This window comes from Buteo buteo, chromosome 18, assembly GCF_964188355.1.
Source record: "Buteo buteo chromosome 18, bButBut1.hap1.1, whole genome shotgun sequence".
NCBI classification, from domain to species: Eukaryota; Metazoa; Chordata; class Aves; order Accipitriformes; family Accipitridae; genus Buteo; species Buteo buteo.
This window is the reverse complement of record NC_134188.1, coordinates 28,778,764-28,801,833: the sequence shown is the minus strand read 5'-3', so window position 1 is coordinate 28,801,833 and position 23,070 is coordinate 28,778,764. Positions and strand designations below refer to the sequence as shown.

Here is a 23,070-nt window from a genome sequence, read left to right as displayed (position 1 = left end):
TTAACACCTCTGAACTGACTGTAATGAGATTGCTATTAAAGCATTTCATGTAGCCCATTCAGGTTTCAGTCACTGGGACTTTCTTAATGCTCGGTTTTCAATAGGAATGAACCTTTTCACTTACACGGGATGCACTCAGGGTCTGCATGTCCAAATATTTGAAGGTCAAAGGCTTGCCGTGACCTAAAAGCTGGAAGAGCTGCAGGAAAGCTCTTGGTCAGAGAGTGGCAGCAGCAGGCAGGAGACGGCTCCGAGCTGGGAGCCACGGGGCTAGGGCACCAGGAGAAACACTTTCCTTCCAAGGAGTTCATGGGCTTTTTTAGAATTGTAGAATGGTTTGGGTTGGAAGGGACCTTTCAGGGTCATCTGGTCCAACCCCCCTGCAAGGAGCAGGGACATCTTCAACTAGATCAGGTTGCCCTGAGCCCCGTCCAGCCTGACCTGGAATGTTTCCAGGGATGGGGCATCGACCACCGCTCTGGGCAACCTGGGCCAGTGTTTCACCTGCATCCCTCTCCCACATAATGCAATACCAATTCACATTGCTAATTCATATATAGCTAATTGAATCCCTGCAGCCCAAGGGGATGGCGGCTGTTGTACTCCCCTTGCCCAGGGGTATGTGTGATGGCCACAGCCGGGCTGCGTGCGCCCACCGACCTGTGACATCCGTTAGGTTAGAGCCAAATTCCCTTCGGCTCTGATGGTTTGCAGAAAGCTGTTTGCATCCTACAAGGGAAAAGATGAGTGAGCAGCCTTTGGGGCTGCAGGAGGAGCCTGTCTGACCATGGAGATGCAACCCAGTGCTGTGCCATCGAGTCGCCAGCTTGGACCAGTGGGACAAGGGCATTTTGCTGCGAGGAGACGTTGCTCCTCTGCCTTTGAGGGTGTCTGGCAAACACCCGGGACCTGGGATGGAACAGCAGCCTGTGCACTTGCAAAACTCGTGCTGGCTCACAGCAGCTACAAATGAGGTGCTGAGGAAGAGGAGTCAATAGATGGTGCTCTTCTTTCGTGCAATATCGCAGCATGATATTGCTGCCGAAAGGGCTGTCCACCTTTCCCTGCTGTTCTCTAAGCATGGGGGATGATGATCCCCTCGTCCGGGCCATTTTGGGTGTCTGCTTCTTGGTCCTCTGCAGCTGGAGAGGCTCCTCTTCCCACCGGGTTATTCCCTGCTGTTGAGGAGCTCTGATGTCCCACCCTCAAATTAAACAAGTTTTGTGGGTCCTGGGGGGCTGTCTGTGCATGCCGCACAGCCTCTCTGGAAAGAAAGGAGTTATGCAGCTCTAAAATATTAATAATACATTTTTTAGATCTAATAATGCCTTCCTGAGATACCGCAGAGCCAACAAGAGCTGATAAAGTTTATTTTCTCTGCAGTGCATTATCTGTCTGATGCAGCCCTGCTTGAGAGGACAGCTCAGGGTCACTTGGGCAAAGAGTATTTTTGAACGCACTGCTTTGGCTGTCTCCTACTTAGCAAAATGTATCTCTGCTGCTAGAGCTAAGAAAGCCGTTGTTTAATTATTATTTAATGAGCTTGTGCAGGGAAAGCAGATAATCTTCCTTTCGGAAACATCAAGTCCCTCTGCCCAGCGAGCCCCCTTTCCCGTGGCTGGTCATCCAATCTGCCAGACCCCAGCAAGAAATGCCAGGAGGAAAATGTGGCTGTGCCTTACTCAGCTGCTGCTGCACCACAACCCTGAATTGGAAAATATCCCATCTGGAATTTCCATCTGGGAGCTTGTTGTGGCTCTTGGGATGAAAAGAGAATGGGGAACCCACCAAAAGTCTCTCCATCTCCCCCGGTACCTTATATTCTCCTTGGATGTGACTTTGCATCTATCCTGGTCCCCAAGCTGCAACAGCATGAAATCCAAGTGTGAATTTGCCCTGGCAAACCTCGCCTGGGTTTGTGCACCCGTTTGCAGCTGAGACAGCCCCGGACACTGATGCTGAGAGCAGCCGAGGCCGTGTACACCCCAGCACCCTTGGGGAAGGCAGCAGGAGGGGCCGACAGCAGCACCTGGGCAGGGTGCAGTGTTTTGGCCAAGGGGTAGCAGCAGGTGAAGGGAGGGACTCAGTTCCCCAGAGCTTTGAAATCATTTGAAATCCAGGTATATGAAGAGGTTCAAAACAACCTGTTTGGCTGTTTTTTGGAAAAAGATGCACACAAATGGCTTCTATGGAGACTACAAAGTGAACTTGCAAAAGTGTGTGCAGGATAAGGCTGCATGATCCTCTGAGAGAGCAGCAGCTCATGGAGTCTCCTGGCATTTGGTCTTGAAAATGTTACCTCCAGAGACTGTGGGTTATCAAGCAAAGCAGTAAACCGCCTTCAGCATTAATTGTCCAGACCCAATACCTCATGCCAGCCTTGCTTTCCCCTCTTCATCCCATCAAAAGCTCAAGGGAGGCAACGATGGCTACAGCAGTCCTGGAGTGCTACCAAACCTGGGCTCCCCTGGACTGAGGGCATGTCTGAGCCTCAGAGGATCCATAACTGAGGTTGCTCTGCTAAGACCTTTCCCTTCTTGACCCTTTTCCAAGCTATCAGGTCCCTGAGCAGCCCCTGGGCTTCCCACCACCGTGGCACAGTGGCAGGTGGAGAGTGAGAGGGGAGGGAGCTGGAGAGGGACCATCTTCCCAGTCCCACCTAAAAGCTTTATAAATCAGACTCTGCATCTGAGCTAGTCCATCTGCAGATGCTTGCAGAGAGGTTCCCGGGTTTTCTAAGAAGGGAAATGTATGAGCAGGGTTAGGGATGGTGGGGAGAGCCAGGTTTCCCAGTCAGATGTGGGAATCCTGATTTTTGAAGCTGCAAAAAGCCAGCGGGGCTGGAGGTCCAGGGACTGGACATCCAGGTGCCTGTTTTGAGAGAGGCGGTTGATGCCGCTCTCTGGAGAACCTGCAGTATCTCCAGCAATGTTTGGTGATGTGTCCATCACCTCCTTCTGCAGAGATGACTGAGAAGAGCCTCCTGGAGTGGATCGAGCTTCCCAAGTGGGTAAGGAGAGCATCCTCGCCGGGGTGCTTGGATGTATTTCCAAGCCTGCGGTTTAAACACAGCCCCTCCAGCCAGCTCCCGTTGGGGACCGCATCCTCACACTACATCCCCCTGCCTCCACCCAGAGATTGCGGGTATCTCCCCAGCTGTGATGAGCCAAACCCCGTCTTGCTCTGCCTCGTCAGTGGTGCTCAGCAGCGGGTCCTGGCGACTCCCATGTTGTACAACAACCTCCGTCCCCCTGTTCATGCACAAGAGAGAACTGAGTTTTTCTTTGCTGATTCATTTCCAGAACAAGTTGGTAGCTCTGCTTTCACCCCATGCCTGTGTTCATGGTGTCTGAGTGCAGGCAGCAGCTCATCTCCCTTATTTTTCTGCAGCACGGAGATGGTCGGGGCCACGGCCAACTCCGTCTGTGGCACGGCGGGCACGCCTGCATCACCGTCCCCAGCCAAGCCAGCAGCAGATGGAGCAAACCCAACAACCTGGGGTGAGGAGGGGGAATACGCAGTGAAGGAGCTGTGCTAGCAGCCAGGCAGAGCATCCACCTGGATCCAAGCAAGGAGAAGAGGAGAACCCCGATGCCCACCCGGAGCCATCCCCCGCACGCAACCCAAACACACAAAGGCACCAGAAGAACCCCAAAGGGAGAAATCCCAGTTTCCCTTTGACAGCTTTAACTGGGGTTGCCTGTTCATTAACTCCTCCGGTTCTTAGCTGGAAATGCCTTAGTGATTAGTGCAAAAGAGCAATGGGAAGAGTTACTGAAAAATAAACAATCCGGGATTATATAAACAAACACTCGCAATCACAAATCCCAGGCTACCACCACAGCTTTGAAAGTTAAAGAAACAAATGCAGATAAAGCAAATGGAGTAAGAAAATGAATGTAAGGAAAAAGACCCAGAGGGATGGGACCCGTACATGGCCGGGAGAGGGAATGGGAGCCAGGAGACAGAGCAAAAGCAAAGACCAGTTTGGACTGGGACTGCATAAGCAGTTTGCAAAGCCCTGTATCAGCAAACCACATGGGCAGCTCTGTCGTTTTTGGATTGCAACTGCAGAAGAAGGAAAAAAAAAAAAATCCTATTGAAAGAGATTGCAAAAGTTTTGGTCAAAATGTACTCCGGCTTTTGAAATCGCAGCCTAAGCCCCACCTCCACACACCCATCCCCACCTCCAGGCTGGGAAGTAAAAGTAGTGAATGGCCCCAGCAGCCGCTGGCAGAGGAAAACTTTTGCTCCGAGCGCAGTGGGATTGGAATCGGGAGAGTCCTGAAATTGTGAGTATGGCAGCGCCTGCCCGCTGCGAGGAGATGCTGAGGATGACTTTGGTACCGAGCTCGCTCGGGGTCTGCTTCCAGGCTGCAGGACAGGCTTAGGGTTTGGTAGATGTGAAGTTTCTCACGCTGCTTTTCCCTGTGTTGTTTTGCAAGACTCCTTGAACGCATTGGCTCAGGAGCTGGATTTTTCCAGCAGCTTGAAAGCTAAAGGGGAAAAAAAAAGAGCAATTACAAATGTTCTGCACGCCTGTTCCATGCCGGCTTTCTGCACATGTATTTTGTCAACTCCTCTCTGCTTGCGGTTATGTGTTTGAGTCTTTTTTTTCCAAAAAGGCAGCTCCACTTATTTCTCCCTTTGCAGGGAGTTTTCCCAACCCCAGAGACTGCCACAGCTGGTTTCTCTTACAGTTTTGCTTCTTCTTTTATAGCAATGCCTCTTCTCACCCCAGGTCTTGGCAGGCTCTTGGGAAGGATGCCGGGCAGGTAGGGACCTGACCTGGACCTGGGCTGGCACAGAGCTGCACAAAGGCTTTCCCCCGGTGTTAACCCTTTCCTGCTCCCTGCCACCAATTTTCTCAGAGCCAGGAGGTCACATCAGCTTTTTGTAACCAACACTGTGATCCTGCTTCGGATCGGTGTGAAGCTCTACAGGCTGTGGGTGAAGATGCAAACAGCCCAGTGACCAAGGTGATGGGTTGCATCCCTCTTATTTATTAGGTGCATTTGCTGCTCAGGAGAGGTGTGGGCTTAGTCTCAGGACGAGCCTTGTGTTCAGGGCTGAGCTGCTGCCTCTGCCTGCTCCTGTCAGCATCCTGCTGAGTTTTTCTTAGCTGGGGCGGTCCTGGGTGAAGCAGGCTTCTTGGTTTCTCCTGGGTCTTGCAAACGGTGGAGCTGGTGTGTCCCTTAAACCAGCCAATGCTTAAAGCCTTGGAGCTGGGCATGGTCTCCTGGGAGTGAGCTGTGGGACCAGCCTGTCCTCCCTGAAAACCCTGATTTTTAACAGGTAGAGGCGAGATTAAATGCTGGAAGAAGGCGCTGTGCTTCGCACAGCCCAGCTGATCACGCTTGCTGCTTCTCTCAGGTTTCAGCTGTAGTCTCCCTGCTGAGCTTGGGGACAAAGGGGCTGGCTGTGCTGGGACGGGGACGGGGGGAGACATCCCACCCTGGGTGGGGGCTGTTGCACCCCTCCGCTTCCAGCCCCTGCGGATCTGGTTAGTCAGGGTCAAGGCTGCCCCATCCTTGGCAGTACATCCCGGTTGTAGGGAGAGGGAGCAGAGGTTTGGTTGGGGAGACCTCAGGGCACAGAACTCAGGGTTGCTCAAGGTTGCTTTGTGTCCGTCGACGGAGGCTGTAAAACCTGTTACTGCTCCAGGTACTGAGCAGGTTTCTCTCTGTTTAAGAGGCACGGTATGCCCAAGGCTCTCTGCAAGGTGCGTGTATGGAGGTACCCTGGACCTCTTATATCTGTGGTGCTTTTGAGCAATTACTGTGTCAGAAGGGCATATCCCTCCAGTCTCACCTGCATACGTGTCTGAGGCACCTTTTCACAGCGTGCATGGGTTTGCAGCCCTGCCATGGGCTTTCTCCAGCTGGAGACCCTGCAGAGCACCAGGAGACGGGTGGGATCTCTGGACCATGGTGCTATCAGGTCCTGCTGCTTTTTGTCCAACCCGAGCAGGCTCTGAGCTCTTCACTGCTGCACTTAGTGCTCCGGATTCACAGCAAAAAGGAAAATGCCAGTCAAAGATGTTGGAGTAAATCAAAGAACAAGGGCAAATGAGGCAAAAAAGAGAGGCATTTAGGGCTGGTTATGAGCAGCACCAAGGATACCCAGCCGTATAAATAGGCCAAAGCTGAGTTGCTTCAGGAGCTTATCAAAATTCATGTCTATATTTCACCCTACCAGCTGTATATGATAACCTTATATCGCATTTGTTTGAGGCAGTGCAGTGCAGCTCACCTGCGGTTGCTGGTACAGCTCCAGCGGGCAAAGGAGCATCCTTTATCCAAGCTCCTATCAGGATCTGATTTCTCACCAGTGGTGCAAGCCATATCGATCTGGTCCAAAGGGCCTTTTATCAGTTATTTGCAGCGATTTCATGACTGCATTTTTTTCCACTCCCTGCCCTGCACTGGTGTATGGTGTCTTGTGCTCAGGTGGAAGGTGCCAGAAAGGTGAAAAGCATTAGAAAGGAGCATCACCTCCCCGCTGTGGCATCCATCGGCTTTGCCATCCACCACGAGTCAGCAGCTGTTGAAAAGCCATGCAGCCTGAGCGAGGGTTTGCCCCCCACTTTGTTTACACAGACATGTACAAAGCTGTGCTCTGCTCTGGCCAATTCCCTCCTAACGTTTCTGAAGGGCTGTTGGGGGAACCACTGGCATCAAGCTGGCTGTGAGAGCCCTCCTGACTCCCAGCCCTCCTGGTTGTTATTTATTATTTGGTTATTTTGCAATATACCCTAATTTCTCTTTGTTTTCCCCCCTGCTCTTCCAGTTTTCTTGCTTTTGCCAGGCATGCTGCAGGGCATGGGTGGCATTTCCAGGCTCTGAAATGCTTTGTCCTGGCTCACTCAAGCACTCCTAACCCAGCCGTTCAGCCTTGCTGGGCTGCTGGCTTTGCTGCCTCCCCTGCAGCAGCCCAGGGATCTCTGGGGACCTTGGTCTGGTCCAAAAGAGATCCCAACCCCTCTTTCTCTGTGCTTCCTGGCTCCCAGTTTGGTCCCAGTGCCTTCCTGGGGGTGCTGGTCTGCACCGTGCTGCTCTTGCTGTAGTTTGGTGGCACATCCCAAGTTTATCCTGAACCTGCTGCACGTGCCCTGGCTTGAGCCATCCCCTGGATTAAATGCTCGGTGTCTCGAGCCATTACTTTGCTAAATGTGGACTTGAGGGATGGCTTGGGAGCCTCATTACTCAGGAACTGTCGTTAGCTCACAGGCTTTGAAAATGTTAATTTTCAGAAGGAATGGAGGCAGTGGTGTAAGAAGCTGCAGAACAGCGAGCGACGCGGGGAATTTCTGGCTTGAAACCCGATTCAAATGCTGCAAGGCTCTGCAATATCCTCTGGGAGAAACTGATCGTGGGTGGATGGCTGGAGAAACCCCGGGACAAGTTTGCTGCCAGGGATGCAGGAGAGGGCTCGCTGCTGGCCGGGCACCGGACTGCAGACAGGCAGCTTGGCTGGGGCCAGATGTGGCTCCAGCTGCAGATCTGGGGACTTCCAGAAAATAATCTTCTTTTTCACTGGGTTTCCTTGATCTGTCTGAGTGTGCCAGCCTGTACCTGCTCTTGGGGTGAGTAGGAGATGCTTCTTCCAAAGGGCATAAAAAACCCTGGCAGCAAAAAGAAAAGAAGCAACATCCCTCCATAATAAAGACAACTTTCTGCAGCCCGTTAATATTAAATAATGGAAGAAGCACACTTAGTTGTGACGTGAATTGTTTCCCCTGCTGCCCAAAATATCAGCATTTCTTCCCTTTCCCGTGCCAGCTCCAGCTGCTGACAGCTGCACTAGGCTGGGACTTGCTCCAGCGCTTGCTCCTTGTTCCAAAATCACCCCATAATGTCACCAACTCTCCTCTACCCGCAGTGTTTCCTCCTGGGTGTTTATAAACAGCTCCTCTTTGCCTCTCTTTTGCTGGCTAAGGAAGTTTTTCATTTCTCCTAAGCTCTACTCTCAGTTCCCTGTTCATCGTAGCAGCATTTCTCTGCACCTACCCTTTGATCAATCCCTCTTGCGTGCGGGTGGCTGGCATTGTTTCCAGCTCCTGGTGAAGTAAATCTTAGTGGTCTCCCCCCAGAATCTGGGGACACTTTGTTTGCTAATCTATGGATTAATCTGGAGGGAGAAAAGAGCTGCCCTTGAATGTCCCGTGGAAATAGATGGGTAGGAAGCAAGTGAATTGGTGTGTAGGTGCTCCTCGTGCAATACTCAGGATCAGGCCCATGGTCCTGGGAAAACCATGTGTGCAGATGGAAAATCCTGTAGGTTTTGGGTCTTTTTTAGAACTTATAGATAATACATAGCAAACAACATCTGGATTGCTCCAGGAAGACTGTGCTCCAGGGAGCTATTAGAGCTTTCACTCAGGCTGCGTGTACAAGGCATGAGGCTTTTGCAGCGTCTTCTGCGCTTCATTTTGCAATAGCTTCCCCTTCGAAAAGTTAGTTTTTCTCATTGGAGAGTGTCTGCATCTGTCAGGCACTGGAGCCCCCCTGGCTGCTGCCTTTTTCTTGTTTTCATACGTTTCCTCCAGCTGCTCCTTGCAAATGGCACTGCAAAGTCTTGCAGCTCTTTAGAAATACTCAGCAAAAAGCCAGTCTTTTTCTCAGTCTTCACTCCTGTCCAAGCGTCAGTAAAATAAGGAGGGAAAAAAATTATCAGGAAGGTATTTATGGTGTATAAACCCCCAAATTAGAAAAACTCTGGTTTGGGATCACCTTCTTTCAGACTTCTATTGGTAGATGTTTCTCCACAGACTCAAGCACCGTGTCTGCAGCCTACAGAAAGGCAGGTCCCCACTGGGGAACGGGCTTTTCATACTTCATTCATCATTTTAACTCTTATCCTGGGGTTTTAAGCTGCTTGAAGCAGGGAATATTTCCCTGCCAAACACACACGAGGTGGTGCTAAAATAGAAAATCCCCACTGAGGAGACAAGACATCACTTTTCTGTAGTACACACTACATCTGTTTGTCCCCCATGCAAGAGTACGCTCAGAATCTGGCACAGTCCAGAGGAGACTTTTTATTCCGTAACCTGCATAAAATCTTACACAGAAGAAGTAAAACTTGCAAAGCCGTCAGATCCCTGTCTGGCAAACATCTTACACATCCTTGAGCTGAACTGCGTTCACCCACAGCACGACTGCCAGCACAAACAAACCCAGAGTTCACGCGGGGAGAAACAAGGGCAGGAGCTACGGCGAGGTTTAATGAGGCGTTGCTTTCGCACGAGGCGGGACGCATCCCGTCAGAGCTTGGGAAGCAGCAGAGGCAAGACGGCGAGCAGGGGGTCTCAGGGGTTACCGGACCCCCACGGCTCCGTAGCCCTGGGCAGCCTTTGAAAATGAAACCGTGTGAATGATTCATGTCATTATGCAATTCCCAGCCTTGCTGCTTATGTAACTGGCTGAGATTGGGGATCGCAGCCCCAACACCTCCCTTGCCCGTAACCTCTGCAATTCCCTCTGTCTGTGCTCCAAGCCACTTTTGCTTTCAGGTACTTTCCCCTCTTGCAGGCGAGGCCATTCCAGCTCATGGGATGGGCGCTGCCTTCTTCCCCAGGATGCACGGTGATGGCAACCGCCACCGTGAAGGTCTTCTGGCACTCGGGGACAGTCCCCGCGCTGTGCGTATGGCTCTGCTGGCCTTGATCTGCGGGAATAGCTGCATGCTCTCTCAGAAACGACCACCCAAAAGCAACCTATTGCTTTGCAGTGGGGAGACCCTCTCCCTTTTACCCTGCCAGGGCTTCGTCCTTCCCAAGTCAGAGGGGGTCAGGGCTGGCAGGGACCTCCGGAGAGCAGCTGGTCCTGCCCTGTGCTGGAACAGGGCTGGTGTCTCTCCCTCATCACTCATGGTTGTGTTTCATGGGTTTCAACACCAGTTTTTCTCTTTCTTCTAATCTTTTTAACTTCTCAGTAACAGATTTCCTTTTGTTTAACTTCTTGTGAGTTTTTGGGGTGTGTAATCCCTGACACATTTCTCATTACAAAGAGTCATTGAGCTTGGCTGATCTCATTTTCACTTTCTTTTTGCCAGTTGGTACAAGATGGCAACAGCTTTTGGGCACATCTACGCATCCCTTTTATTTCTCAATCTTTTTCCAGGGAGGGAATGACGTGTATGCACTGCTTTTTTCCTTCTGTTGCATTATAAAGCATCTTTGCACCCACATTTTCCAAACCAGCTTCCCATTTCACACAGGCATGCTCATAAATACACACACTGACACTATTCCAGTTTTACTGCCGGTGAATGTAAATTATCTAGAAATTCAGCAGGAGGAAGACAGATTACAGGATATTTGCTGGCATTTTGTCTCCCCTGCTGGGATTTAATTTGCTGTGTTACATTCGCCGTTATTTACTTAAGCTCTGCTGAGCCCAGCGCGTGCTTTTCCTTGTTCAGCTAACAGGAGCTGCGCTGCTATTAATAAAGGCGTTGTGATAAATTTATGTCCTCGGGAATAGGACGGGACTCTGGTGCCACCAAGCCCAGTCCCCTGCTATCGCAGCCAGGACCATTGTGCACATCCTGGAGAAACTGGGAGGTGTCGGGGTACTTCTGCTGCCCTGGTGTCAAAGAAAGGACAGCCTGGGGACAAGTGGAGCATTTTAATCTGTGCTGCAAAGGTTTACAAGATTATCTGGCCCAGCTCTGTCCTTATAGGGGTTATTGCCCAGATTGTAGCCCCCCACTTTGCCACTTTGCAGGTCACTGTCTCCTGGGAGCAGTGGTGAGATGTCAGGCAAGTAAGGCTGTAATTAATGGTAATATTTTATTGTACCTGATGGCATCAGTTGGTGTGAGACTGACCCACTGGCACGTCCAAGCTCAGCTCCCTGTACCCACAACACCCAGGGCTTGTCGTGCCAGGCTCTGCCTTCCCGAGGGATGCTGTGACCCAGGACAGTAATGTGGAAAAAACAGGCGTCTGAGGACAAACCCTTCATCCATAGCTGAAGGAATAATATCAGCTGATGGATCTGCAGCATCAGGCACCTTTGCTCTCTGAATGACCATCCATCCATCATCTTCCCTGACGTACATGACTAAATCCCATGGGTGCTTGGTAGCTGCTGGCTGGGGTCCTGCTGCATGAGCTGCTCCCCCGAGCCCCTGCACCGAAAACATTGTGTCCCAGAGGTCACCCCTGGTGAAACCTGGCCACCCATGCACCTCGTTAGACTCCTAAACACTGCTATTGAGCATGGGAAGTCCCTCTGAGTTTTACGGGAGAAGCAATTTTTCTTAAGAGTTTACTTGCAGGCGCATAAGGAAGCAATTTTCTGCTTCGTCAGGGTGCAGCGCTGGCTTTAAAGGGCTTTGCGCCAGGGTCAGTGACACCGCTTGTGGTCATGGATCCTGCCACCTCTGCCTGTCACCCTGCATCCCACCCGACACCAGCCTCTCCGTGGCTGTGTCTTCCTAGCAAATGAATTTCACGCTCCTGTGATCTGGGGGAGAAAAGGTGAAAGGCACTGTTAGAGCTCCAGCAGTGCAGTGTGTGGCATCAGAAATACCTTGCTGGGCTGAGATAACACCTCTCCCCTCCGATGATGTGTGTAAATGGATATAGCTGTGTCGGAGCTGGTGGGTACAGCTGTACAGGAGAGAGCAGCGCAGAAAAGCCAGGGCTGGCTGGAGCAGCTGCTTCACTGTGGGGCTGCACTCCTCATGGTCGAGGAGGGGAAGGGAAGACGAATAGCAAAGTGGGTGAAGATGCTTAGAGGGGTTTCTCAGCACCAGGCTGCTCTGCAGGCTAGTGAGATGTGAAGGTGTGATGGGGAGCAGACTCTGACTGCGTTGTTGCTGCTTGCCATCCATGGCGAAGACCATCCCTGGAGGAGGAGACCCCCGCTGCTAAGGCAACTCCGCTGGGAGGTCTTCAGGGAGAAACGTGCCTTTGCCATCACTCCTTGCCCCACTACTGTGTTTCTCAGAAGTTCCTTCCCATCCACGTATGGGGCAAACTCATCCCTTCGCTCATGGCAAGACCATCAGCTCACCAAGCTGCGTTGTCCTGCTTAACATCTTGCCAGGAGCAGAGGACTGACGTCGAGACGTGGCATCTACTCCAGCTTTACAGAAAGGACCCATCACCAGTGCCAACAGACCAACGTGCAGAAACCATGTCTCTGGGGTTGGCTGGAGGGGGCTCGGGAAGGAGGGGGGATGCTGCCCTTGGGTCTGCAGGCAGCTCAGTGCAACCCCTGCCCTCTCTCCTGCAGGCAGGGACTTGCCCGTGGCCACAGCCCGGTTCTTCAGCCACCCCAGCCCTCTAGACAGCATCCCCCAGCTGGAAAACAGCAGCCGCTGACACTCATTAAGCACATTGTATAATCAGGGTTATGTTGTGCAAACACAGCCTAATTGCTGTCAGGTAGCTAATTAAGACAAGTGGGATGGCCACTTCGGGCTTGTGTTTCTAAACGGTGCTGGCCTCCTGCGTTCACAGCGGGATCGTTGCTTGCAAAAAGGCCTTGCAAAATGCTTTTCTGGGAAGGAGCTTACTCATCTCCTGCAGCTGGGAGAGACACCGAAGCTGCCCCCGCTACGTTACGGCACCCTGAAAACCAAATGCAATGTTTTGCTGCTTGGCTTAAAACCACTGCTGGCGGCGGGGGGGTAACCTTGGTCCCACACCCTCCTAATGCAGTTTTGAGCTGGAGGAGGAGGTTTGGGACGGAGCAGATGCTCGGCTGCAGGGTTGCTGTGGAAGTCATTAGAAAGTCCAGGCTCTTGTAGCAGCATCTCAGCTCGTGCTTTATTGTTTAGGACGAAGTTCCTTCGTGGGCACAGCTGGGTGCAGAGTGCAGAAGTTGCAAGACGGAGTAAACAAGGCTCTTTGCAGCACCCTTTCCTCCCCGGCACGGCTGGGGAATGGCTCCTGCTGGGCTAAGTCAGCCCCCGCTGTCGCAGCCCACAGCCTTTGCCTGTCCCGGTTTATCCACTGCTCCCCAAACACTTTATAGAGGCAGGTGTTATCTATTCCCTGGCTTGTTCTCGGGGAAACTGAGGCACAAAGATGGGAAGCAGCTTGCTCTGGAGTCGAGGTTGGGAGGTGGGTGCTGTTGGTCCTGGTCCTGCAGGGCTGGTCTGGGAGCACGTTTGGGTCAGGGTCTCCAAAATCAAGGGGTGGCACTCCGGGACTGACTATTTCTCACCTTTTCCCGTTGTACCAGCGTGGCCCCTGCATGCTCCATGGGTACCACAGCAAACGTGCTGGGAGGCCTGGAGCAAGGCAGGGATAGCAATTCCCACCGTGCTTCCTCTTCCTGGGCTGCTGGAGGGGGCTTGGGCCATCAGGGAGCTGAGGGCTGCAGACCTGACCCAGGCATGTGTGTCCCCCCACCCCAATCCCATTGGGTTGTGCTCTTTTTGCTTTCCTCTCTCCTTACTCTGATGCCGGTATATCTTCTGGCATTTGCTATCTCATCCCTCCTTTCTGCTTCCTTCCCCTGCCGTACCCAGCCTGCAGCACTAATCCTGCAGCACCAGTTCTGCCTCCTTCCTGCAGAGGAGCAGATTCAGTGAGACCTCTTGACCTTACCTAGGAGAAATTGCATTAATCGAAAATAATCTTTCTTTCCATCTTGAGATGCCCATCTACTAGGAGAAAATGTGGCTCTCGGCAAGCAAATGACGTCCCCAGAGGATGCTGCCACGGCTGGGCTCGATCCAGTCAAAGGAAACAAGAACCAGACTGATCTTAGCATGCTGCTATCTTCATGCAATTTTTTTTTTACCAGTTAAGACTTATCTGCCTTTTTATTTGGTCTGCTCATTGTCCTTTGTGCTGGACCAAAGTACTTTTCTGTTTCATTTTGTGCTTAAAGAAGCGTTGTGGATGAACGGTATCTAAATGCTATAGGTTATTTTCATTTTTAACTGCTGGCAACCCTTACAACATTTCAGATCTCTGCTGAGTGTTTCTCCTCGGGTCTCTCGGCAGCTCACCCACCCTCCCTCCCTCTTTCACAGGCAGTGCGCACCCTCAGGTAATACTGAAATGGAAGTAGGAAACCTCGGTGAAGGTGAGATGAAGGTGTGCGTGGTGGGATGGAGTCAGACATGGCTGTGCATCCTTGGCCACCAGCTGCTGACAGATGATGCAGGTTGTCCTTAATGCAAAGGACACCCAGCCCTGGAGAAAGAACTGAGTCCTTCCATGGTGGTGTGGGAAATTTGGGGTGATTATGGTGCATGGCAAAGGGTGAGGGGCTTTTGCACCCTGCTTGGTCAGGAATTAGTGAAAACATTTCTATCAGTGCTTTCTAGCATCTTTTTCTACCAAGAAGACTATGAAAGCTGATGAGGGAGGAGGTTGGACTAATTCCAGGTGTAGCAGCTTCCTGGCCACCCTGAAGGGTTAAAGGATGCACACATTTAAAGGAGGGCCTGGAAAGGATGGGCCGGGGGACCAAAATACTCCTACAGACCACACGATTGTTTGCAGGTCTAACTGAGTCTGTCTTTGGTGAGAAGGGCTAGCAAAGACATTAATATAGATAACCAGGGAAAGAAGGGCATTAAACCTACAGTGGTTACCAGCTCCATGAACATGCCCATCCCTGGAAATCCGGGCTCAGACTCCTTTTGGCTTCCTCCCTTGCTACCCTGGCACCCTTTTTCTTTCCCCTGTGTCGCCCCTGAGCTTTCAAGAGGCTCCAGCAGCAAACTTGGTAGCTGTAAATAATTCATCACAGCACTGCTCTCAGAGACAGGCAATATTGGACGCTGTGGTCTGGAGACAGGCAGGTGCTTTTGCTCCTGCATTGCTTAACCCTCCAGAGGTTCAGGGGAGCTTTTCATGGATGCTTTAATTTACCATCAAATTTACTTTATTGATCCCATCCTATTTTGTTGTAGCCGTATCTCATCTCTTGAAATGGGGCTGAGGGCAGCAATTGCTTTTTGCAGAGGATGCTGTGGAGCTTGTAACTCAGTGGTGTGCAGGTCCCCCTTGTGAATTTCCCTCTCCTGTGCACTGCACTCAAGGGTTGTATAAATGCCACAGTTAAGACAGTGTCCTCTTGCTAGAATTTACATCAACCCATACATTTGTTAATTTGTTTGAGGCTACGGTACTTGCTCCTTTGCCTCTCATCATGGGGGAAATAGAATTACGCAAAATAATAATGTAAAGCCTTTCACCCCATTTGCTGTAGAGCTTGCAGATGCCACTGAGGTGGAAACATCTATTAGAGTGTACTGAACAACAGGCTAAAGCCTAATGGGTTTAACGTGCCTCCAAACAATACAGCTTCCTGAGCAGGAAGCCTGGGTACTAAAATCCCAACAAAGACATCATCCTCCCACACACCCTTCACTCCGCAGATGTAGTCGGTGAGAAGGGAGGAGGGAAAGCAGGTCCAAAGGGAAGGAGGTCAGCGGTGCAGGGAAGGGGACAGTGGCTTCCCATGGGTTTACATTTCTTTGCCTGGTTAAATTTAAGTGGTGGTTGGGAGCCAGAAAGCAAGTGTGGAAGGATTCTTCCAGGGGAGATGTGAAAACACTGTGCGTGAAAATGAGAGGCAGGAAAGGAGGGCTTTCCTCCATCAGATACCCAGTGTATGGAGGGATGGAGAAGGGCTTGCTGAGCCCCCTCCTGCAGGCAGGAGCTCCTGTCTCCAGCCCAAAACCCACCATCATTTAGGCAGAGCAATGGTTGTCTATAGCCTGCTCTTGGGAAGGCAATTTGGCCAGCCAGCCTCTCCAAAGATGTTTGATCTCACGCGCACACTTCTGCACACCATGCCCCCGTGCAACCATCAGCCCTGTGTGATGGGGAGCTGAAACCAGTCACATCCCATGAGGACGTATAGCAGCAAATGTGACCTCAGCCACAGCTGGCGAGCTTGGCCTCGCCTTGGTGGGATCTTGATGTCTGGGCAGATCCCTCACACTTAGCCCAAGACTACTCCAGTACCGTTCAAGAGCTGAGCTAATGCTCAGCTGGGTTCTTCCTCTCAGCCCCTTTTCCCACCTTTTCAATGCTGTGGGTACTTTTCTCACTCCGTAGCATTGACCTTCAACTACAGTGTCACTGTGTAATGCATATTGCAAACATACCTAGAAAGCTAAGACAGCTTGATGTAGTGCAATATATAATGCAGAGGCTGGATCCTGGTCTCAGCTGTATCTAACCAAATCAGAGGAGCTGCTATGGCATTTGTGGAGCTGCACTACCACGGGAAGGAGAATAAGGCTCAAGGATATTTGCACCAGCATGGTGGAGACCAGAGCCTGCCCCAGGCACTGTATGAAGACCCTAGGGTGCTGCTTGAGGCTGGGGTTCAGGGAGGGGATTAGGGGAGGTTTGGAGATCTGTTTACTAATTGAGATGGTTGATCTAGACATGTGGTTGATACCAGAACAAAAAGAAACCAAGGTGTCTTCTGTGATTCAAGGATATGAAGGGGCTGATCAGAGCAATTAGAGTTCCATAGCTTGGGACAGTAAAAATTGCCCACTTTCCTCCTACGGGTATTGAAATGATTATTACAGGATCACAGAACGGCTGAGGTTGGAAGGGAGCTCTGGATTTCATGGCAACACTCCTCCTAATGCAGCCCAGCTGGCTTTCCTTGCTGCGAGGGAGTGTTGCTGGCTCGTGTTCAACGCCAAGTCCATCCCTGCAGAGCCGTTCATCCCCCAGCCTGTGGGTTGTTCCTCCCCAGGAGCAAGACTTCGCATTTCTGGTTGAACTTCATGAGGTTCTCCAGCCCATTGAGGTCCCTCTGGACGGCAGCACAACCATCGGCTGTGGCAGTCGCTCCTCCCCGTCTTGTATCTCCTGCCGGCTGACTGCGGGTGCACTCTGCCCCATCACCCAGGTCATTGATAAGGATGTTAAACAGTACTCACCCAGATAATGTTTAAACAATATTGTCCTTGATTATGTTGAACAGCGTTGGCCCCAGTTGTCCTCTGGTATGGCTGGGATTTGGGAATACCAGGATCCTGGCCCAGCACTGCTTTGTTACTCTGAAGTGAAATGGCTGATAATTTTTAATGTCTCAGGTGCCCTGGTGATTAGCGTATTAGTGTTTTCCATGCTACTTTTTTGCTTTGCAGACACAAAGCGCTAGAAGAAATGAAAACCAGGAATAATTAATAATTGCTTACAACAACCATGTGCCTGCCGTGTGGGTGTTTTCAAAGCACGACAGGATTTTGCTGTGCTGAGCAAGGCGAATTCAGGCAGAGCAACTTAGCATTGTGCTGAATGATTTATTTTGGCAGGCGGATAAAGCAGACCTGACAGAATGACAAGTACCACTACGAAGAGCAGCTACCCGGATCGGACCCAGAAAACACTCTGCAGGAATCCATTTCTCAGTATCAAGGTAAATACCTCCTGCTTTCTATAATCCCCCCTTGGATTACTCGCTTGCTAAAGAGGAGTTTAGCTTTCTGCAGAAGGCATTGATAGGAGTTCTGTTTACCAAATGTATTTGGAAAGTGCTCCAGGTGCTCCCTGCGGCAGAAGTGCCGTTGGATCTGCAGCCGTCTCCAACCAAAAGCAAGTGCTGGGACAGTGATGTTGCAATGCAAGTTTAACTTTCAGCTTCTGCACTGTTTAACTTCTGCCAGTGAAACTCCCAGAGCCCAAAGCAAACCTTCAAAGGAAACAAATCGCAGATCTTAAAGCAGCTATGAGCCTCAGTCTTCATGGAGATAATTTTTTTATGATATCCATGATAAATGCATATAGGTAAGAGGGGCAGCACAGTTGGAGGAAAGGGGGAATCAGTGCTCGCTCTTGGCACATAGCAGCCTGCAAAACTTTGGGTATTAGTCCCCATTTAGGCAAAGAATGGCATCTGGTTGGCTTAAACCCTGCCCTTGCTTGAATTTATTCACTGAAAATATATGCCCTAAGCAACAATTCAGGCCACCTGCCTTGTAACGCCGCCTGACCCCGATGTAAGTTCACCCGGCTCCTCGTTTTGCTGTTGGGTGTCTGGGGTCGTGCAGGGAGGTGGTTCCTCCACACCTCCACCCAAGAGCTCTGCCAGGTCCAGTGCAGGCAGCCAGATGAGGGGACTTCATTAAGCCCTTTGGAGAAGCCCCGAAAGTTGGTTGTGATGGCAGGAGGTGGTGGTGGTCATGTCTGCACAGAAGTCTGGTGGTCAAGGGGCTGCCCAGGGAAGGCAGAGGACCGGCTCGACTCGCCAACGTAGGCGTGAAGCCACGTTTCCTCTGTCCTGGAGCACCCAAAGTGCTGAACCATAGGGAACCCTGGGTGAAGGTCCCTTTTTCTCCCCTTCCCAAAGCTGGGAAGAGGTGTGAGGCTGGATGCAGTAGAAGCTGAGATCTTCTGGTGGTGGGGTCAGTGCTGCCTGTTTGGGATGAGTACACTGACCTTGAGCTTGCCTGCAGATATGCGTGGCCTCTTGTCTCCTACCCGTGGCTGTGTTGGTGCCAAGAGTGCCCCTCAGCTCGTTATTTGCACACTCAGTTGTTTGCAGAGGAGGATCCATGATCCTTGGCTATGGAGGTGGCAGAGAATCCTTTTCTCTTTGTATAGTGCTAATTACATTTTTAAAAAATCCCATGTAATGATGATGATCATACCACTTGTGCAACTGGTGGTCTGCTGCGAGGTACTATTGGAGAAGTGTAGCAACAGTCAAAAGAAAAAAAGGTGTAAACATTTAAGTAAGACAAGCATCTGCAAAATGGAAATAATAATCAGCATCGACCACAGTGATGTTGGAAAAAGTGAGTGCTCAGCTTACATCAGAATCAAGTTCATATTTCCATCTTCTTTCCTACAAAAAGGACATTTTGGAAGTTTTGTGCTCTTTCCTCACATGCCACGAAGCAAGAAACTAAAACTAAGCCAACTCTTGGTCTAGCTGGATGACAATTGCTATGTTCAATGGAGCATGTTGTTTGGCTTGTTAACATCAACTTTCAAGATGCTGTTGTTTAAACAAACAGAGATGACAGGTACGGAGTGTTTTGCTATGGGAATAGAGTGCTGTGAAGTGGGAGCTTGAGAGGTCTGGGGGAGCCAAAGGTGGTATGATGTGGGAGCAGATCAAAAACTGCTGGATGAACAAGTGGAGAATGAGATGGAAAATGTTTTTTTCTGTTACTATGCAGCCACAGTTTTGGGGATTTTCTTTGTATACATGAAGTACGTACATACATGATTTGACATGAGCTGCTCTTAGCATGTCACTGCAAGCGTGTGCGGGAGATGATGGTTTCCTCTGCTTAGAAGAGTTGGTAGCGACCTGGTAAGCTGGGAGGCCAGATTCCTCATTCTCTCTGTTGACTTTCTGTTTAATTTTAACATAGGCCAGAGCCAGTCATATAAACCTTGCTTCTTCAAAGTCTCTCGGCAATGCAGTGCTGTAAGTGTCCTGCTGGACTCAGTGCATCCTCAGGTCCTTTCCAGCCAAAAGTTTGAGGAGCTCTTTGCAGAACCACTGACTGCCCCTGAGGTGGCTCCCTCTGTCCTGCAGCATCTGCTTCATTCTCTTTTGGCTGAATAATTGCACTGTATCGGGAAAGATAGCATTATTACCAATTTATTGCGACACTCAGTGTAGTTGGAAGCCAATTACCTGACTCATTAGAGAGTCTCACCAGGCTGTAGAGCAAAAGATGACAGCCAGTGTTAAAGGCTTAGGATTGCTCTGTCAATTTTGTGGGGAAGATTTCGGGTTTGGGAGGTTTTTTTACAAATGCTGGTGAATTGAAATACCCTCATCCTTTGTGGCACAGGGGAAATGAGCTCAGAAGAAGTCACCGAGGCAGAGGGTTACCAGAGCTGCAAACGCTGGAGGCACAGGAGAGGGGAGAGCTCGGTGCCATACAGTCCTGAGATTTCTCCCTCTGTCCTCTTTTCAGTCCATTTAGCTGCTTGTTTTTTTTACTTGCCAGCAAGATTATCTTTAAAAATAAAATTGAATCGATTTTCCTTGCGGAGATATTTTAAAGGGGTTCGGAACTTCAAAGATTAAAGCTGCTGAGGTGCAAAGTCAGCTCAGGTCTGTGAGCAGAATCAAGATCTATTTTGCTGAGCAAAGGTATCTGTGAAGTTAGATGTAGAGAAAACTCTTGGCGGGGAGTGTTGCAGGCCAGAGCTGAGCAGAGCAATGGGCAGCTCTGAAACTGCCTGTGTCTGCTGGAGTCTGTTGCTTTCTGAAGGGTCCCTGGAGCCCACCCTGAGAAGGGCAGGAAGGGAGGGGGTTTTGGTGGAGACCAGTTCTGGTCCTGATGGACACCCTACTGCTGGGTTTCTGCTTGGAAAGCTCAGCAGGGAGACCCTGACTGATCCTTCCAGGTCAGAGCAGCATCACAGGAGGCTGCAGGGGTGATTGCAGTCACATCAGGTTGGGACCAACCTCAATAAAGCCATTGCCAGGCATTATCCTGGCATTGCCAGGTGTTATCCTGGCTGCAGCCCACAGCCAAGGAGAGCAAATCCTCTCTTCCAATTGTATGTTTCACAGTAAACTGCTGAAGGGCTTGTCTTCACCCCTAAGGCAGAGCTGACCTGACCACACAAGTCACCAAGCACAGAATTATACTCAGCACAGGATGTTTTTCCCCAGATCTCTTTTTTTTGTGTTGTTTTTTTTTTTTTCCTTTCAAGAAGTTAGGTCACCCTGTCCGGTTTCTAAATGACTTCCTCAGAGAACATAAGTCTGAGACCAGGGTATGAATGGTTCTTGCAGAAACACAAAACCATTGCACAATGTGGTTTATGCATTTGAAGTGGCTGAAGGACCAAAAATCACATCACTGCAATTTTTTTTATATATATATATATATATATCTATCTGTCTCCAGAGAGAGAGTGTGTCACAAAAACTAATTGCCACATGTCAAAATGCAACTGAAAGGCATAGTTCAAAGCTGTCCTTCTGGGAAACGCTCCCAGGGCTGATGGTCCCTGAGCCTTTAGAGTTATCTGGCATGAATTCCTACAGTCCATCAAAGCAGATTAAATCAGGTCTGCTGCTGCCTCCATTAAAGTCCAACACCTTGTCTTGGCTTCAAGGAGCATTAAGCATCCCGTGCTGGACACAGGAGTTTGGGAAGAGTGGTCTTGCCAAAGAGCTGCCTCCCTGCAGGGTTTTGCAAAGATGTGGAGAAGTAGTTTGGCATCCTGTGATGGAGACCGCTACAGAAGGAGAAATTTTTGGGGGAAGACTATGTGTGTGTTACAGCAACAGTCTACCTGCAGATGAAGACGAAGTAGACTGAGAGCGATGACTTGCTGGGCAGGAAAGCATAGTCCATAGTGTGATCCACTGTAGTCAATATAAAGAGGCTTTGTCCAAGAAAACTGGGGTATCCAGAAGACCTGAAAGGCCAGTTGGACATTTGAAGAATGTGGTTGCTAATGTGGTCACTGCTGGCTTGTATGAGGGGCACATCATGCTGTTGACAAGGTTGGTGAAACCCCTCCCAGTAAGGACACGCGTGGGAAGGTGAGTGGCCCCAGAGGAACACCATGGTCCCATGGACACGCGTTTCCCATCCCTGCCAGACCCGGCCGGTTGCCGTCCTGCTGCTTGAGGACGTCCCCAATGACCTTAATGCCCCAGAGGTGGCTTCCAGGATCATTTGCAGATACAGCTGTGGGTCCAACACCCTTCCTCAAGGGATGGCGTGCAATACACACTTCCTAAAGCTATCAAGGTGCTGGCTGAGGACATTCACCCTCTGTGGGAGCTTCAGCCCTTGATGTTTTCTGCTCTGTACTTTAGTTCAAGAACAAACTAGAGTTGTCCCTGCCCCAAGCCTTTATTACAAATGGATCTGTGCAGTGGTAGGGACTTGTGCCCAATTACACGGAACTGGTTTTGATTAAACTGGAAGGAGCTGATTCCTCCCAGCCCCTTTTTCTCCTCTCTGTAAGCACAGCCCAGTGCACAGGATGTTATCATGTGCTATGGCACAAAACCCTTTCTTAAAATAGCAGCAAGAGTCTCCCAAACACATGGAAACAGTGTGATAAGGACTTCTCTGTGACAACTGGGGCAAGACTGTGTGTGCAGCTTTCAGAGGCCTTACATGGAGGACTTGTTGCCAAACTGCATGATCAACACTAGAAACACAATGGAAGCTTTGTAAGAAGTTTTTTCCAGACCGCCAAGAGAGGAGATGTTGGTATTTAATCCCCAGTTCTGCAATTTATTGGCTGCTTAGGATTGAGTACATTTCTCTATTCTCTTACATGTGCAGAGTGGGAGCAGCAATACCTCACTGACACATTGCAAGGCTTAGTAGAGCAAAGCCTGCAAAAATATATTGAAAAATATAGAGAAAAGCAGAAAAGCAGTGAGTTCCCCAGAGAGTGCACAGTTGCGGAGAAGCTCCTCATTCAATGTGTGATAGAGCGGAGATGCACTCGTCCCAACTCGCTGGTTGTGGAGGGTTGGGATGTCGTTGCCTGTGGGTGAGGGCACTTCACCAAAGACCTGGCAGGGATGCTGCTCTTCCCTCTGGGGCACTGGGAAGATGTCTCAGGCACTCTCCATGCCTCACTGGTGGTGGGAAGCGGTGGTGGCACATGTCCGAAGGAGGAAGGTTGGTCTGCACGCTGGCACTGCAAGGGGGTTGTTTTTGGCAGGGGTACATCAGTACCAAGCAGCCTCTGTGCCTGGTCTAGTGCGATGTTTGGTGTTATCCCGATATAGAGCCTGAGCAGGCTCTTATAATAATGCTTTACAGACGTTTACCAAAAAAAACCCATTAAAAACCCCCTCCCTTCCTTCCTCCTCAACCTACACAAGCACTCATTTGGATTTTCTGAGTTGTTTTATTTCTATCGATGTAGAGGAGAGATGGTGTGAGCATGGCTTGGCCCTTCACGGGAAAGAGGTGCCGGTCAGCTGGGCTTGGGGTTGCTTCTGGGATTGCCACGCTCTGGGGCTGCTCCTGTCTTTCCATGACTGTGACCTGCTGTCAGGGCCTGCGTCTTGGGAAAAGACTGGCGTCTGCTGACTGAGGTTGCCTTCTGATCTGCTGCTGCTGCTGGGGTAGCCCATCAGACCCAGTCCAGGTGGGGAGGTACCCCAG

General features: G+C 50.5%; 1 protein-coding gene across 1 annotated transcript in view; it reads left to right on the top strand.

Annotated features, from left to right (window-relative positions):
• Positions 1-4,020: 4,020 nt before the first annotated feature.
• SLCO2B1 (solute carrier organic anion transporter family member 2B1) overlaps positions 4,021-23,070 on the top strand; it is a 59,973-nt gene continuing 40,923 nt past the window's right edge. Inside the window, exons 1-2 of the mRNA XM_075050309.1 lie at positions 4,021-4,292; positions 17,266-17,369. Of these exons, the coding sequence (XP_074906410.1) occupies positions 17,289-17,369 (81 nt within the window). The 5' untranslated portion in view covers positions 4,021-4,292; positions 17,266-17,288. The remainder of the gene's footprint in view (positions 4,293-17,265; positions 17,370-23,070) is intronic.